This window comes from Passer montanus, unplaced genomic scaffold, assembly GCF_014805655.1.
Source record: "Passer montanus isolate IOZ18808 unplaced genomic scaffold, ASM1480565v1 scaffold37, whole genome shotgun sequence".
Taxonomy (NCBI): Eukaryota; Metazoa; Chordata; class Aves; order Passeriformes; family Passeridae; genus Passer; species Passer montanus.
This window is the reverse complement of record NW_024368485.1, coordinates 997,359-1,011,943: the sequence shown is the minus strand read 5'-3', so window position 1 is coordinate 1,011,943 and position 14,585 is coordinate 997,359. Positions and strand designations below refer to the sequence as shown.

The 14,585-nt window shown below is 45.3% G+C and overlaps 2 protein-coding genes and 1 long non-coding RNA gene across 4 annotated transcripts in view; 1 reads left to right on the top strand and 2 right to left on the bottom strand.

Moving 5' to 3' along the window:
• Nucleotides 1-4,290, bottom strand: part of LIN9 (lin-9 DREAM MuvB core complex component) — a 38,521-nt gene extending 34,231 nt beyond the window's left edge. The window contains exon 1 of the mRNA XM_039717011.1: nucleotides 4,212-4,290. Within this exon, the coding sequence (XP_039572945.1) occupies nucleotides 4,212-4,290 (79 nt within the window). The remainder of the gene's footprint in view (nucleotides 1-4,211) is intronic.
• Nucleotides 4,291-4,365: 75 nt separating this feature from the next.
• LOC120506018 lies at nucleotides 4,366-14,286 on the top strand. Of its 2 annotated transcripts, XR_005628398.1 has the most exons (4): nucleotides 4,366-4,651; nucleotides 4,768-4,852; nucleotides 9,843-9,974; nucleotides 14,164-14,286. It is a non-coding gene; the product is annotated as an uncharacterized LOC120506018 (long non-coding RNA). The 2 variants fall into 2 exon arrangements; XR_005628399.1 differs by lacking the exons at nucleotides 9,843-9,974; nucleotides 14,164-14,286 and adding an exon at nucleotides 5,132-5,731.
• The window catches only part of PARP1 (poly(ADP-ribose) polymerase 1), a 30,717-nt gene continuing 26,095 nt past the window's right edge, over nucleotides 9,964-14,585 (bottom strand). Inside the window, exons 19-23 of the mRNA XM_039717081.1 lie at nucleotides 14,227-14,379; nucleotides 13,824-13,951; nucleotides 13,396-13,457; nucleotides 12,237-12,351; nucleotides 9,964-10,807 (exon numbers count right to left, since the gene is read on the bottom strand). Of these exons, the coding sequence (XP_039573015.1) occupies nucleotides 10,726-10,807; nucleotides 12,237-12,351; nucleotides 13,396-13,457; nucleotides 13,824-13,951; nucleotides 14,227-14,379 (540 nt within the window). The 3' untranslated portion in view covers nucleotides 9,964-10,725. The remainder of the gene's footprint in view (nucleotides 10,808-12,236; nucleotides 12,352-13,395; nucleotides 13,458-13,823; nucleotides 13,952-14,226; nucleotides 14,380-14,585) is intronic.

The following is a 14,585-nucleotide window of genomic DNA, read 5'->3' as shown; positions in this document are numbered from 1 at the left end:
TTCCAGCCATGTGAACCCTTCTACAAGGACTTCTGCAGACAATAACCACAATAATAAAGTCCTCTTTTTGAAACTGTGTTCTCATAATGGACAATATACTGATACCATGGTAACATACAATTTTAAAGGTAGGCAGCACAAATAATCCCAAAAACTATTAGCTGTGAGTACTGTATAGCAGCCACAAAGCTAACCTTGAGCCTTCTCCCAAATACTGCAATCTCACAGAGTTCTGCTGATTTTTTTGGTCTCAAACATCCAGGCCACAGCAGTACTGGGCTCACAGCCCCTTGGGCTGAAAAATGGATGTGCCAGAGGTGTGCCACAATCTCCTGCAGCTCTCTAGGAAAGCAGCAGAGCAGAGGACCCATGAACCACAGCAAAAGGTCGTGCTGGGGGTAAAGACAACAATTTCTGCTTGAAGTGCTGCCGTTATCCTGCAGCCTCCCCCTATGTGATAAAAACCCATCCAGTAAGATCCTTACCCTGCTTCCCTTCTGCCTGTCCTAAAACACAAGCCCTTAAGAACAGCACCAACCATGCCTACCAATACATGATATTTGGCAAAACTCTGACTTCATTTGTACTGAACCCTGACACCCATCACCCCTGGAGTGTGCCTTTCTCCGATTCTCCTGCTGCTGGTTGGAGTGTGCAGCACAGGAACGCTGCACTCCAGTGCTGGCAGTGCCCCGTGCCCCTGATCCCTGATTAGATCCCTGTCAGAAATGGCACCTCCCTCTCCCTCTTACAGAGCAGGTCCCAGCACCCTCCTGCCTTGTGCCAAGGGATGCACCAAGAGGTGGCAGAGCTCTGCCTCCAGCGGGAGCAGGACAATCTTCAGTCACATCTGCACGTGCTGCCTGTTTTAGCCAAGCCTCAGCAGAAAGTTCATTTCACATCAGAGCCTCCCCTCAGCTCCACTGCACAAGCTTTAGAAGCACACAGCCCACAAATCAGATTGCTATTACCAGCAGCAGGAGACAGGGCAGCATTATGTATGCTCCAATACAATCCACTGATTCCCTCTTTTGAGACACAGAGAAAAAGCCATCTGGTCTGCAGCACCAAGGCTGCCCACCATTTACCTCCACTGCAAAGTTACCAGGAGATAAGAAGAAGGAAAAAAAGGCATTGACTAAAATTAGTCACTCATTGGGCACCGACCCAACAGCCTGCAGAAACAATTTTTTTGTCATCAAAACATAAATCAAATTATTAGTATTTGAAGTATTTCTGCAATTGGCATCTTTAGTATTCTGGACTTTTTCAGCTAGAGGATTTGCCACAGATTTGCTCTTTCTCCACCTGCATCCCAAATTACTGCATGGCTCTCCCCTGGCAGCACAGGAAAGGCCTCAAACTACAAGAAATGCATGTAAACTTACACACCATTTCAGGCTGCCAGCATGAAGCCTCTCACTGATTTATATGGACAGAACAGCACCTTTAGCAGATAAAACAAGTACATATGATGAGAGACAACTGTGTGCATTACATTCATCTCACTCTTGGGTTAAGGAACAGCCCAGCTGAATGACAGAACCTGCCAGAAGGCAAGTAGGTGCTATCAGAATACTCTGGGACAAATTCCACTTCATCAGACATCCAATCTGAAAGTAAAACTGTGTGGTCCTTACCATACAGCAAAAGGTCAGTTTTCTTGTCACCAAGTATTCTGTGTTTACCTGTAATTATTTTGATGTGAAATCTCAGTTGTGGTCTACTACTTTACTATAAACTATGTTGGAGAAAATTCACAGGGGCAATGGATAAATCTCAAAGTCTCTTAGTAATGAACTATTCCAACTTTTTTTGGAACTTCTTTTTATACCATAAGAATTATTCCAAACCCAATTTTGCAATGCTTACTGCTATTGTCCTTTATATATTAAGCTGCACACTGAGAGCTGCATGAAGTCAGTGCTAAATTAGCCAGGACTAAGCTTACATCTTCATTTCAAATATAGGACTGGAAATGAAAGAACTATGCGTGGCAGTAACTGGTGTAACTTGAAAACATCCAGATCACCAAAACTGGATAGAATAGGAATGGAAGCACAAGGCAACCACTCCTTGAAACTTTCACACTTCCAGCAGTTCAGCAATGCTACAGAAAACATGAAGCTTGCTGTCTGATGGAAAACAGCCCTGACTTGCACCAAACTTAGGTAAATACAGACCTTAAGGTCAAGGTCAGCAGAGCAGAAGTTTACTGCCTTTACAAACAACCACATGGTGTCTGCTTCACCTGCCAGGCAGAGACTGCAACACTGACACTGGTAAGGGTGGCCAGCATAGCCCCATCCTGAGGGAAACTGAGTCACACACTCTGCTACAGTACCTGCTACAGGTGAAGTGACAGACCTGTCAAACCTTCCCGATGTCACTGCAGGCAATATAAAAGTGACAGAGAAGAAAAAGCTGTTTTTACTACTTCACATTAACTTATTGAAACACATTGTGCAAGGCAAATGGAGGAACAGTAACTTAAACACTGCCCATTCTAGTGAACAGGGAAAGTTCATTTAATAAGCAATAAACCACAGCTAATTATTAATTACAGTCGTATCAGCTGGTCCATGACTTGTATTAATCAGTCTGTAAATGCAGCACAGCATCCATGACTGAGCTGCACCAAGCTGAGAATGCCAGCTCCATCCATAATTTACAATGATCCTCCATAAATCTGCTCAGTTAACACAATGACACTGGCCATGTGGGCACAGTAACCAATTTTTCTCCTGACAGTTGTTGGAGCTGTAACAAAAGACTCATAGAAGCAAGAGTTCCACTCTGAGTCACCTCTCTCTGAGAGTCTTTGGATATGGAAAGAGTTGGTATCTTGATGAACTTGCGTGGTGCTGAACAAAACAGTGTCACCAAAAGATGTCTGCCCGGCTCTGTGCATATCTACTGAAACTAGTAAATGCCCCAGTTTTAGCTTGGCAGGGGTTCACAGTTTGTAAGAGGACACATCAAGATGGCATCTGGACACATTTTACATTGAATAATTTCCTCTCCTGCAACGCTCAAGTACTTTGTGCATGAATCCACGTACACAGCAACACATGTCTGTTTTTTAGCTACACTAAGTTTTTATCAAACCCTTGTGCTCTTTGAAAACAACGTCCACACAAACACTATGGAGATCACAGAATCAATGGGGTTAAAAAAGACCTCTGAGACCATGGAGTCCAGCTTTTAACCAAACACCATCATGTCAACTAGACCATGGCACTGACTGGCACATCCAGTCTTTCCTTAAACACCTCCAGGGGCAGTGACTCCACCACCTCCCTGGGCAGTCCGCTCCAATGTCCACTCACCCTTCCAGTGAAGAAATTCCTCCTAATTCAATCTCAACTTCCCCTGCTGAAGCTTGAGATTATGCCCTCTCATTTGCTTCCTCCTAATTCAATCTCAACTTCCCCTGCTGAAGCTTGAGATTATGCCCTCTCGTTTGCTGCCTGGGAGAAGAGGCCAATCCCCACCCGGCCACACTCTCCTTCCAGGAGCTGGAGAGGGTGATAAGGCCACTCCTGAGTCTCCTCTAGGCTGAACACCCGCAGCCCCTCACTGCTCCTCATCAGACTCATGCTCCAGCCCCTTCTCTGGGCTCTCTGCAGCACCTCAATGTCCTTCTAGCAGTGAGGGGCCCAGAACTGGACACAGCACTCGAAGTGCAGATATACCTGCATGCATGGAAACACATGTTTACATGCTGTCTTCCTGTACAGCCAGGCTTCTGCTGCTGACACACAACACGAGGTCTCCGAGCTCTTCCCTGCGCATTCATCAGTGCCCCTTACACCCAGCGTGCGCACGCCCTGACCCCCAGCCCTGCGGAGCTGCTCGCACCGTGCACAGCACGGGCTACGAACACACAAGCCCTTCGTGCCCCCACGGGCGACAGCCGGCTCCGGAGCGCCGGGCAGCTCACCCGCTCCCCGGGCCAGGACGCTCCTTCCCCCGCACCGCCCCGACCCCCGCGGGCAGGGCGGGCTGTCACCGCGCCCCGCCCGGCTCCGCTTCCCGCCCCTCCCGCCCGGGCCCGGTTGCCAGGGAGGAGGCTCGGGCTCCGGCCCCGCACAGCGCCCGCGGCGGGAGGGAAGCAGCGAAGGAGGGAGGCGGGCGGGCGGCGGGGCGCGGCGCGGGGGTCCCGCCGGGACGAGGGGGCGGCGGGAGCGGGGGCACCGGTCCCTACTCACTCTCGTCAGGCAGCTGATCCAGCTCCGCCATCTTGAACGAGCCGCGCCGCTTTTTCAAAGGCTGCCTGGCGCGGGGCATTCTGGGGGAGGAGACGGGGCCGGGCGCGCGGCGGGCGCGCGCGCGGGGCGGGGCCTCCGCCCGCCGGCCGTGAGGGGCAGGGACGGGCCGGGAGCGAGGGGAACGGGAACGGGAACGGCGCCGTGGGACTAAAGGGAACGGCGCCGTGCCCAGCCCCGCGGGAACACAGGACCAGCGTCAGGGAGGAGGAGTGGACGTGATAGTACTTCCAGTCTGGTTCCGATTCCCTGCCACTGGCCGGGGAGCCTTCCACTAGACCAGCTTGCTCAGAGCCCCGTCCAAATTGGCTTTGAACGCCTCCAGGGCTGGGCTAGCCAGAGCTGCTCTGGGTGACCTGTTCCAGTGTCTCATCACGCTCCCAGTAAATACTTTGTTCCTAATATCGAACCTGATTTTCCTCTCTTTCACCTTGTAGCCATTACTCCTTGTCCTATCACTACTACAGTTCCTGACAGTCCCGCTCTGGCTTCTTTACAGCTCCCCTTCAGACACTGGAGTGAAGTCTTCACACAAACTTCTCCAGGCCTGAAGAGCCCCAGCTTTCTCAGCCTGTTGTCATAGGGTAGGTGTTCCTGTCCTTATCCTGCCATGGCCCCCCCGGAGTTGCTGCAACAGTTCCCTGCCATGCGGATGATGTGGGATGAGGGGGAATGGGTGACTGGCAGTTCAGGATGGGGGGAAAGGGGGTGGGAGGTGTTGGGTGCCACAAAGGGTCACCCCAAAGCAGCTGTGCTAGCTTTGAGTCTTTAAACAATCCCATTACATTATATCCATCCTCCTTCACTGAGTAATAACTTTTTGCTAAACTCTGCCTATTTCCCTTGTCACTTTTAATGAACAGCTGCAGAGGTGAGGCTCCAGGAGGAGTAAGGGACCACAACAACCCCGGCCCGGCCAGCCCTGGCCCCGCTGTCACGGTCCGTGGCACTCCGCCCAGGAGGCGGCTGGAATGCTCGCCCAGCCCACGGCCTGAAGGTCAAGGTCTCACTTGCTCTCACCCAGTGCAGGGAAAGCCAACAAACCCCAGAAGTGGGTGGCTCTTGCCTAACAAGCTCCTTGCCTTGGCCTGCCCTCTACCATCTCACCCCTGAAAGTTTTCTTCAAGCAGCAGCAGTAAGGTTTTTTTGTGTAGTTTTCTTAGATCTCTGCACCACAGTGAATTCTAAAGCTTCTGCATCAAGAAATGTAAGTGTGGAAATACCACCATGAGCCACAAGCACCTTAACTGCTCATGGACCAGACTCTCTACATAGGTTTGGCTTTGAATTATACCAACAAAAATTCCCTTTTTAAAGATATAAAAATAAATACAAAAATGCAAATTGAGCCTCAAAATAAATAAACAGTCTATCTTGGTCGAGGCTAAGAAGCCTGTGTCACATGTTAAAAATATTGTCAAGAGCACAGTGGTGTAATGCAAAATGGATGCCATGCCTGGTTGTATGCAGCTCTTTGAAAGCACCTAGGTGAAACTAAATATTCTACACAATACAGAAAATGTGTGTCTTGGGACATGGAATAGAATTTAATTTGTGTTCTTAATTTGCTAATGAACTCAGATGACTAGGCACTCCAGCAGGTTGAGAGGGGCAGGAGATAGGTCATGTTATTAAACAATTTTAATACATACATAAATAAATAAAATCAATGCTGCCCTTGTGCTCAAGGGGGAAAAAAGCCAGTTTTTAAGCGAAGAAACAAACTCAGTGAAATGCTTTAGAAATTCCCCCCAGGGCTTTCCATGTACATTGTAGCAGAGCTAAAAAAAGAAAAAATGAAAAAAAAAAAAAAGGGAAAAAGAAAATACAAAGCCTAGCTTGCATTTCCAGCCCCCTTTTCAGGTCATTTTGAAAGATTGTTTAAACAGCCTTCCCTCCCCTTAGCCCCCAAAAGGTTCAGTCAGAGCTTTCATACTGCACAGCTCCAAAGAAAGCTGCTATAGCAGACAGTTACAAAGCACTGTAGGCACTAAACTAAAGAAAGTAGTAACAAAACACAACTAAATAGTAATCTGTGGTATTCCAAACACCAACCTCCCCAACCATTAAATCCTGCACAGTTTTCCCCTTTTAATAAAACACTTCCACCACCCAAAATGCCTGACACGGACCAGACCTTCCAGGCTCAGTTAAACACTGTTAATGGCACCAATATTTCTCTGCATTTCAGCTGTGCTCCCCTTGTGCCAAGGGCTGTGTGGCAATGCTCAGCTAAGGCTGGAGACACTGAGACTTCCACAGCTGACACAAGACACAAGGTTTTCACTGCTGTGCTTTGTAAACCTTGTCATCAGCTCTGGCTGCAGCGGTGCCCAGAGCCACCCTCGTGGTACAGCTTTCCCTGAGCAAGGGCTCTGCAAGGGAGGAGTGAAAAGTGTTCCACAACACAATCACATTTCATAACAGTCCTCAAGAGTGTGAATTCCTACAAGGGAAAAAGGAATCAAACTCGGTGCCTTTCAGGGAGTCTTTGTAGACTGCAACAAAACTAGATGAAAAAGGTGATTTTCCCCCTCCCCAAACGTCTCCTGCCAATCATCTCACAAATTAATAGGTGTGAAGGTAGAATTCTGCTCCCAACAGCACAATGATTTTTCCTTCATTTCATTATGATTCCTGGATTAAGAACCTTTTACATCTTGGCCTTTAATGAATGCTGCAGTATCTCTGTGTTCTGGTTTTTCGTTTGTCCTGTGCTCGCTGTTTCCAAGTCACACAAATCTGACCCTGTTTACAAAGGCCCAGCCAGGGCCCTTCCTCAGCGTGCACACAAACACACAATGTTTTCAGTGCATCCTTTTCTCATTCTGGCAAATTTGCAGTTTGCGCTTGGGTGACGTGGAAATGACACCACTCTTCCGACTGGCAGGGTGACTGAAAACATCCGCCCTGGCTGCCAACAACCTGCCTGAGGCGCTGCTGACTCACCTGCTGGCACAGCTGGGGGAGCTCTCCACACGGCTGCACCGCTGCCATTCGCTCTCGCCAGGGTCACGTTAGGCAACTGCTCCTAATGCCGTGTGCTGAAATGCTGCAGAGCACAGCCCCGCTCCCACTGCTCCTCAGCTGCTGCAGGTGATGGCAAGACATGGCTTACAGCACCTACTGACCAATGCAGGCACAGTCCTGTCAGCACACAGCAGGTACTGCTGCGTCCAGGGGACAGCTACGCTGCCATTTTCTCATCTCCCCTCGGCAGGCCCTGGCAGTAGGAAGAAAAGCACAGACAGCTGGCAGGAGAGCATGCTCTTCAGTCACTGAAGCACCTTCTTGTGAAGTCTGAGTCCTGCTGCATTAATCACATTATGAAATTAAGACTTTTTAACGAGGGGGTGGAGGAAGCAGTAGTTTCCCCTTGGAGTTGTTGGGAAGTCATTCCTTCTTCTTGCCTGTCCCTGTGTATCTCACTTCTCTAGAAGTGATCTGCAATGCCCACAACAGGCCCACATGCTACCTTCACACCAGAACAAATTAAAATCACAGCAATTCATCTTAGCTGGGACCTACATCTGCATTTCTTCTCACAGGTGCCACTTCTTCTCCAAAATGACCATTTCTGGAGAGGCAGCCTGACATTAATTTTAAAGTGAAAGCACACACAAGTTCTTGTTCAGATGCATGTACTCCACAACAGTGAAACTATTTTTATGGGCATAACAGGAGCATGAGTATAATACTCTAAGTTAGGGGCCTCAACATGTACATAAAAGCAATTCAGGCAAAACACTGTGGGATATAAATTGGCAGCAATAACACTTCGGCAGACAATTACATCATTATGTCCCCAGAATTCAGAGTGAGGTCTGTAACAGTCTCCCAGAAAGCAAGCTGAAGCAGAGACTTCAGTAGTTACAAACATTTCAGGCCTCATTTAAGAACAGGAGTACAATTATTTATGGCATTGACAAAGTTTCATGTGTCCAGAGGACTTTTTCATATAGAAATTATTTGTTTTGGGGTTTCCCCCCCCCACTTCCCTCTGATTAGAAACTGAAGGAGGGCAGGGGCAGAATGTAATCGTTTTATGGCTAAAGTACCAGGATGGGCAACTTGTGCTTTAGTTTTTTTTTTTCTCAGTCATTTTTTTCCTGCATGAACTCAGGCGAGTCACAAAGAATTTACACTGCCTGCCAATCAGTAAGCCTAGGCTGCCTTCCTTCAATTAACTGCATGGACTGTCTTAATGTCTGAGAGCCGTTGTACAACAGAGCCTGCAGCCATGCTAAATAAAGATAAAATGGTTAAATATTTATAAATTGCTGCTTTTGGTAGTTTAACATTTAGATCAGAAGCCATTCCTCAACATGTCTCCCCTGAAAAAAAGCACAGGATGTCATGGGACCTAATGTCTTGAAAACTCGTTCCTTTCAAGTGCTTTTGACAGAAATGGGACTGCCTGTTCATCCAGCTCTGCTCTGTGCTTGTACTGCCAAAGCAGGGCTTCCAGTGACTGTCACCACGCTGCTCCTGCCAGCCTGGCCCCGGGGAGAGGCTGTCCATCCACTGGGAGGGGCTGTCCATCCACTGGGAGGGGCTGTCCATCCCAGAGAAAGGATCTGCTCCGCTCTGACAAGCTAGCAGCAGAAGCAGTGCCTGGACTGACATCAGATTTCCCTGCAGGATGGTGGCAGGGGTCTCCCAGAGTCCCCAAAGGGCATCTGCTTCAGCAAGTCCTGTAGCTTTTCCTGCTGTATTTGTGCACTTAGGGACAGCTTGGGATGTAGTTCTTTGTGCTGCAATTATAACTGAGCACTATGTACACAGCACAAAGCACTCCTTGTGCTGCTTGGGCTGGAGCAACAGGGAACTTTTAGCCACCTCTAAGAGAGCATCAAAAGCAGCTGCCTTCAACTCCTGGTCCAAACTGAACTGTAAACTGCTTTTTTAGAGGGGGAAAAATCATCTATCTTACAACTAAATGGAACAAGTTCTCATGTTCTCTTTCAGAGACTGACAAAATCATACTTAAGCGACTTTCCAAAAGGGCTTTTTGGAAGCAAAACAATGATTAGCCACTGGTTAAGCTACTTAAGAGGCAGAAGACAGGCTACTCTCTTCACTTCCTCTCAAAATCCATTATCACCAACCCAAATAAATTTTTTCTGTTGAGCTGTCCTCAAGCCATACAACTCACCCAGTCCTTCTACATTTCCTTCTCTCCCTGAAAGCAGCTTTATTTTTCATCGATCACTCTTCATCCTCTTCTCATACAGGGGTCCTGGGAAGACCTGCACCATTAGCACCCACTTTGGCTTTAACTCCTTTTACAAAAGGCCCTGGGACACAACAACATTTTAGGAAACAGATCTTCTGTTTCCACACCGGTTGCTAAAGATTGAAGCCACCACTGTCAGAATGATCTTGAACTGTCCCTGTCTTGGGAATTAGCCATCTCTTTCCCTAGTGCCTCAGAGAAATCAGTAATTTTTGAAGAGAACAATCTGATGTTGTTCTATGGTTAAATGCTCCCACATTGCTCAGTGACTAAAAGTGAGAGGTAACAAACATCATAAAACATTGAAATTATCAGTTTGTATTGCTGTTTTGAGACAGGCATTTCAAGATCACCAACAGAGTAGCGACAGACCTCACTCCAGGTCCTGATGAACGCAGCTTGAACCCAAACTCAACTTCCAGCTTTGTTAGGACGTGAGTCTACAACAACCAACTTACATCATGTTGAAGGTAGGTATTTAAAGGAGGTTTATTGGGGCTAATACTAAATTCAAACAGCCACAAGCTCATTTTCCATGTTTACCACACCAACTGTTGACAGATGAAGTCTCAGTGGAAAGTCCAAATTTTAATTTCACCGTAACTTCTTGAAACATGACTACAGATTTCAGTATTTGGCATTTGATCCTCGAGAGAGATACCACGTTTAAGAACATTCTACCAAATACATTTAAATTATGACTCAAAACCAAAACAATTTGGAAGTTTTGAAACATAAAACTGTTAGTATGAAATTAGCTTTTATTTTTTTACCTCAAAATAAATGCACATTTATCATTTAGTCAAGTGAAAACTGAAAAAAGAGTATCTTAAAGAAGGGGGAACCTTAATAGAGCAAGTACCACAAACATGCTCAAGTTCCTTCTCCTGCTCTTGCCCAGCTCTGTTTGGCTAAGAACACCAGAATAATTTTTTTTCTCTCTTGTCAGTTTGGTCAATTAAAAGAAACACTTAAAGCACCAGAATCAGAAGTGGTATAAAACAAAACCAGGTACTCGTTCTCATCAGAATTCAGGTCCGTGTATTGCCACACTTTTTATATAAAAAACTTTCACTAAGTGTTGTACTAAATAGGATTTAGTAATTTCTTCTGCAGTTTAGCTCTTGATATCTTGGTAAGAGAAGTCAATGCATAAGCATGTCAGAAGTCAACGCTATAGTGTAACTACAGTACAACTCTAACAGGGCTTCTAAATACTGTTCACCAGAGTGATGTCTTATAGTTGAATTTCAGTTTCAACAGGTACTTCAGATTTACCTGAGCAACATCATACACAATATATCTGGGAAGAATGTTAAGGAATAATTACAGTAGTTGATATTAATGACACAGAAAAATCTCAAAACACAGTGAAGTTCACATTTGAACTTAAGTTACCATTCAAGATGCCTGTGTCATTAACCAATTCTAAGAGCTCAAACCACAAAGCTTTAAATATGACTTTTTCATGATTCTGAAAATGTTTTATACAATAGCTAGGAACAAGCAATTAAGTTCTGTGGAGAACAGTGCAGCAGGAATCCTGACTGACAGGCAGGTGAACTGACTTAGATACAGGGCTGTGGCTCCTGAAAATTATTTTCTGTCAGAGTAGCATACATCTCTCTTGATATCTAGGCAGAAGAGTAATATAGCTTAAATGAGAGCTACAGATTCAGACCCAGCATTTACAATTGTAATTGCAGTTCTATTGCTACCTTCCAGCACAGTCATTAATGCCTTCCTAATTTCCCACTAAAAAACCCAAACAGGAGTCACAGAGAAGAGCTCTACAATGACTGTCGGTGTTTGCACATTCTTATTTTTCCAGAGACAGTCCCAGCTCATCTATTTGTTTCACAATGCTTTAGGCCTCAAACTTACCTCTAATCCCAAAGTGCAAAACAAAATAAATACACATCATGTTACCTCAACTAGCTAATATCAACTGTATTATAGCTGATCATCTGACAGATGGTGTATTTAAAAAAACTCAAGATAAAACCAGTATTGCCCAGACTCCTAGTAGGAGCAAAACAGCTCACCAAGGCCAGAGGCAGTTTCTGCAAACCCAAAGTTTGGACTTCTGGGTTACCTGCTTCACTGGCAGTGAAGAGAGCCAGCTGGACCTTAGACATCACTTATTTGCATTCTTATGACATCTTGTGGATTTAAAGCACTAATTGATTTGGAGGCACTTCTGCTTGGAAAGAGACTTAATGGCTACATCTCTGCTGGGCATTTGGGACATACCTCAACACTTGCAGAGGTCTGGGGAACTCAAAAGATGTGCTGAGAGAGTGCAAGAGCACAGAGCTGGCTCCCCCACCTTCTCCTGGCCAAGCTGGCACACCACAGCACCATGAGGGAGAAACCAGACTGGAGTGATGAGAAACCACAGGCTGCATTCCCCTCCCCTTGTCCTGGCACATCTCTGGGCAAGACACTACAGCAGTTTTGCCTGATCACTCCAATAACTTTTGTTGCTGTTGGGGAACAGCTATTGGTATGTGTATTGTTTCCTTTTTTTTTGCAGAATGACAATTTAAGTACAGCAACTGTAAAAATCATTCCCCTTGCAGAAGAGATTGTCTGCAAATACTCCCCAAAGCAGATCTAAACAGAACCAAACAAAACACAGTGAGGCAAGGCTCCTCACTGGCCTTAGTGAGGTCCTGCAAATGCAGTGACACTCAAACACCACCTGCAGCCAGTGTAACAGCAAAGGATACTCATTATACAGAAGGCAGGTATCATTAATTCCTGTGGAGATCCCATTCCCTAAGGGAACTTCTACACCACCAAGGGTGGTCGTGGCTGTGGGATCAGGAGCAGTTTTGCCCAAGCCTAGAAAGGAAAAACGACATTAGTTACAAATCTAGGAGGCAAACACAGACTTTGCACAAAAAGAAAATGATCCAGCCAGCCAAATACTACTTCAGATATACTTTCAAATCAAGTGTAGAAGTATCTTTAACAGAACATGAAAAATACTGTTTGTTTATTCAATTAAGCATCACCATATTTATGGCAGTTGTACTCTGCTACATTAAAAATGAGAATTTTAGACTTTCAACTGTTAATTGTCTGATCTGTATGATCAAAGCTAAACCAGAACAGATTCATAGCTCTCATATCCTAATTCCATTAATGAAAGCATGCACATTGCAGCATTTCAGACAAGTACAACAAACCAATTTTTATTCTCATTAAAATTTTCAATATAAATCTGATTTAACATCCATAAGAACATAAGTAGTATGTATAGAAAAAGGTGCAAAATCACTTTTTATTCTCTTTTGGGCAATCTATTTTTTAAGCCTCTCAAAATGAATAGTTTAAGATAAGCCACTCATTACTAAAGATATTTTTCTTCAATCTCCCATCTTGGTACAGAAGACAGTAATGATTACCATTTCTTTTGCTTGAGTTAGACAGTTAAGTCTTTTCTCTCATCTTCTTTTTCAATATATGACACTTTTTGCAGATAGAAGTGTAATGAGAGCAGTTGTTTCATCTGAACTTTTATTCCTAGCTTTTCCCTTCTGTCCAAGCTTCTAAGCCACTTTGGAAGCTAAACAATGACTCTTCTGATCTATTCATCTCTCTTCTAAAATACCCAGTACTGTTACAATGAAGTTGGGAGAATGTACTCTATATCTTCTCCAGTGTAACATCAAATAGACGTTCCCTCCTGAACTTCAGCACTTTCAGTCTTAACACTCAGAGTTATTAACTTGCATCTTAAAACACCCCATACACATCCTGATGCAACTAAAGGGCAACATTATGCAACTTCTTAAAGGAAGTACAGCTGAGACGTGACAATAGCTCTCTTCACTAAGCACCACAACCAATTACAGATTACTAGTGAGAACTACTAATGCTTACCTTTGACACTGTGTTTTCCCTTGGGCAATTTTGTGATGTGGGAAGCATTCTTTAGTTCGTACCTGGACAGCACAAAGAACACACAGTAGCACTTTACATTTGTCTTAAATTATCTTAGTGGAAAAAAAAATCACAAATTTTTCAGGCTTTAGTTTATGATGAGCTAATGTAAATCTAATCTAAATTCTAGTCTTCTGCAACTCAAACTTTCTTTGTCTTGGTTACTAATTTTTATGATGTTAGCATTTTGTACAAGATTCAGCTAGATCTGCAACAATAGCTCTTATTTTAAGAAAAAACAGATCTTGTTTCTGAAGAAAAAACACATGCTGCTTCTTCACACTGAAGAGAAGGCTTGCAATCTTAGCATCACCTTCTATGAGGATGTATTAAGCACATTTGGCAAATACTCTTCATAAGTTACGTACATATTTCCAAGGGCGACTTCTCCCAGTAGCACTAAACCTATGGGATCAGCTTGAGATGTGTGACAGTAGTTTGCACTCTTGGATACCATGTCTGCAAAATAGATGCCCTTCCCAAACATGTAGCCGGTCTGCAAGAAGAAAATAAATAGATAAATAAAATTGGGGCAATCAGATAACCCAAAGGCAGCACTGAATCCACCTGGCTGGCTCCCAGAAGAGCAAAGCTGCAACTCAAGCTCTTGTGGACACCAATGCGCACCCCACGCAGGGGGCGCGATGTTCTCTAAATGGTGGCAGATAACACAGAGCCCTCCCCACACAGAAATCCCCTTCTTTATAGGTTGTCCCTGCCTGTGGCCATCTCTGGGCACAGGGATGCAGCCAGAGAAGCTGTTCCACCCACCACAGGAGCCTCAGGCGGCGCTATCCGCAGACCCTGCGAGAGGATGCCAGCGAAGTTGGTGGTGCGGGAGCCGTGCCACAGCAGCTGGCGGTTGTGGAGCTGCTTGAAGGGCTTGTAACGCTGGCTCTCCCCCTCACGCTCAATCCTGAAGATCTTCAGTTCACAAGAGGATAGGAGGAAAAGAAGAACCAAGCAAATAAACCATTAATTTCCTGCAACTCGTCAGAGGGGAGAAAAAAAACCCATCATCTGATCTGCAAAGTATATTGATCTGCTAGGGAAATTGATCAGGATGGGTTTTAATGTTTGTAATTGGCTGTGTCAGGCTAGCAGAAAAGAGGTAGCAGCAATCATGCAGT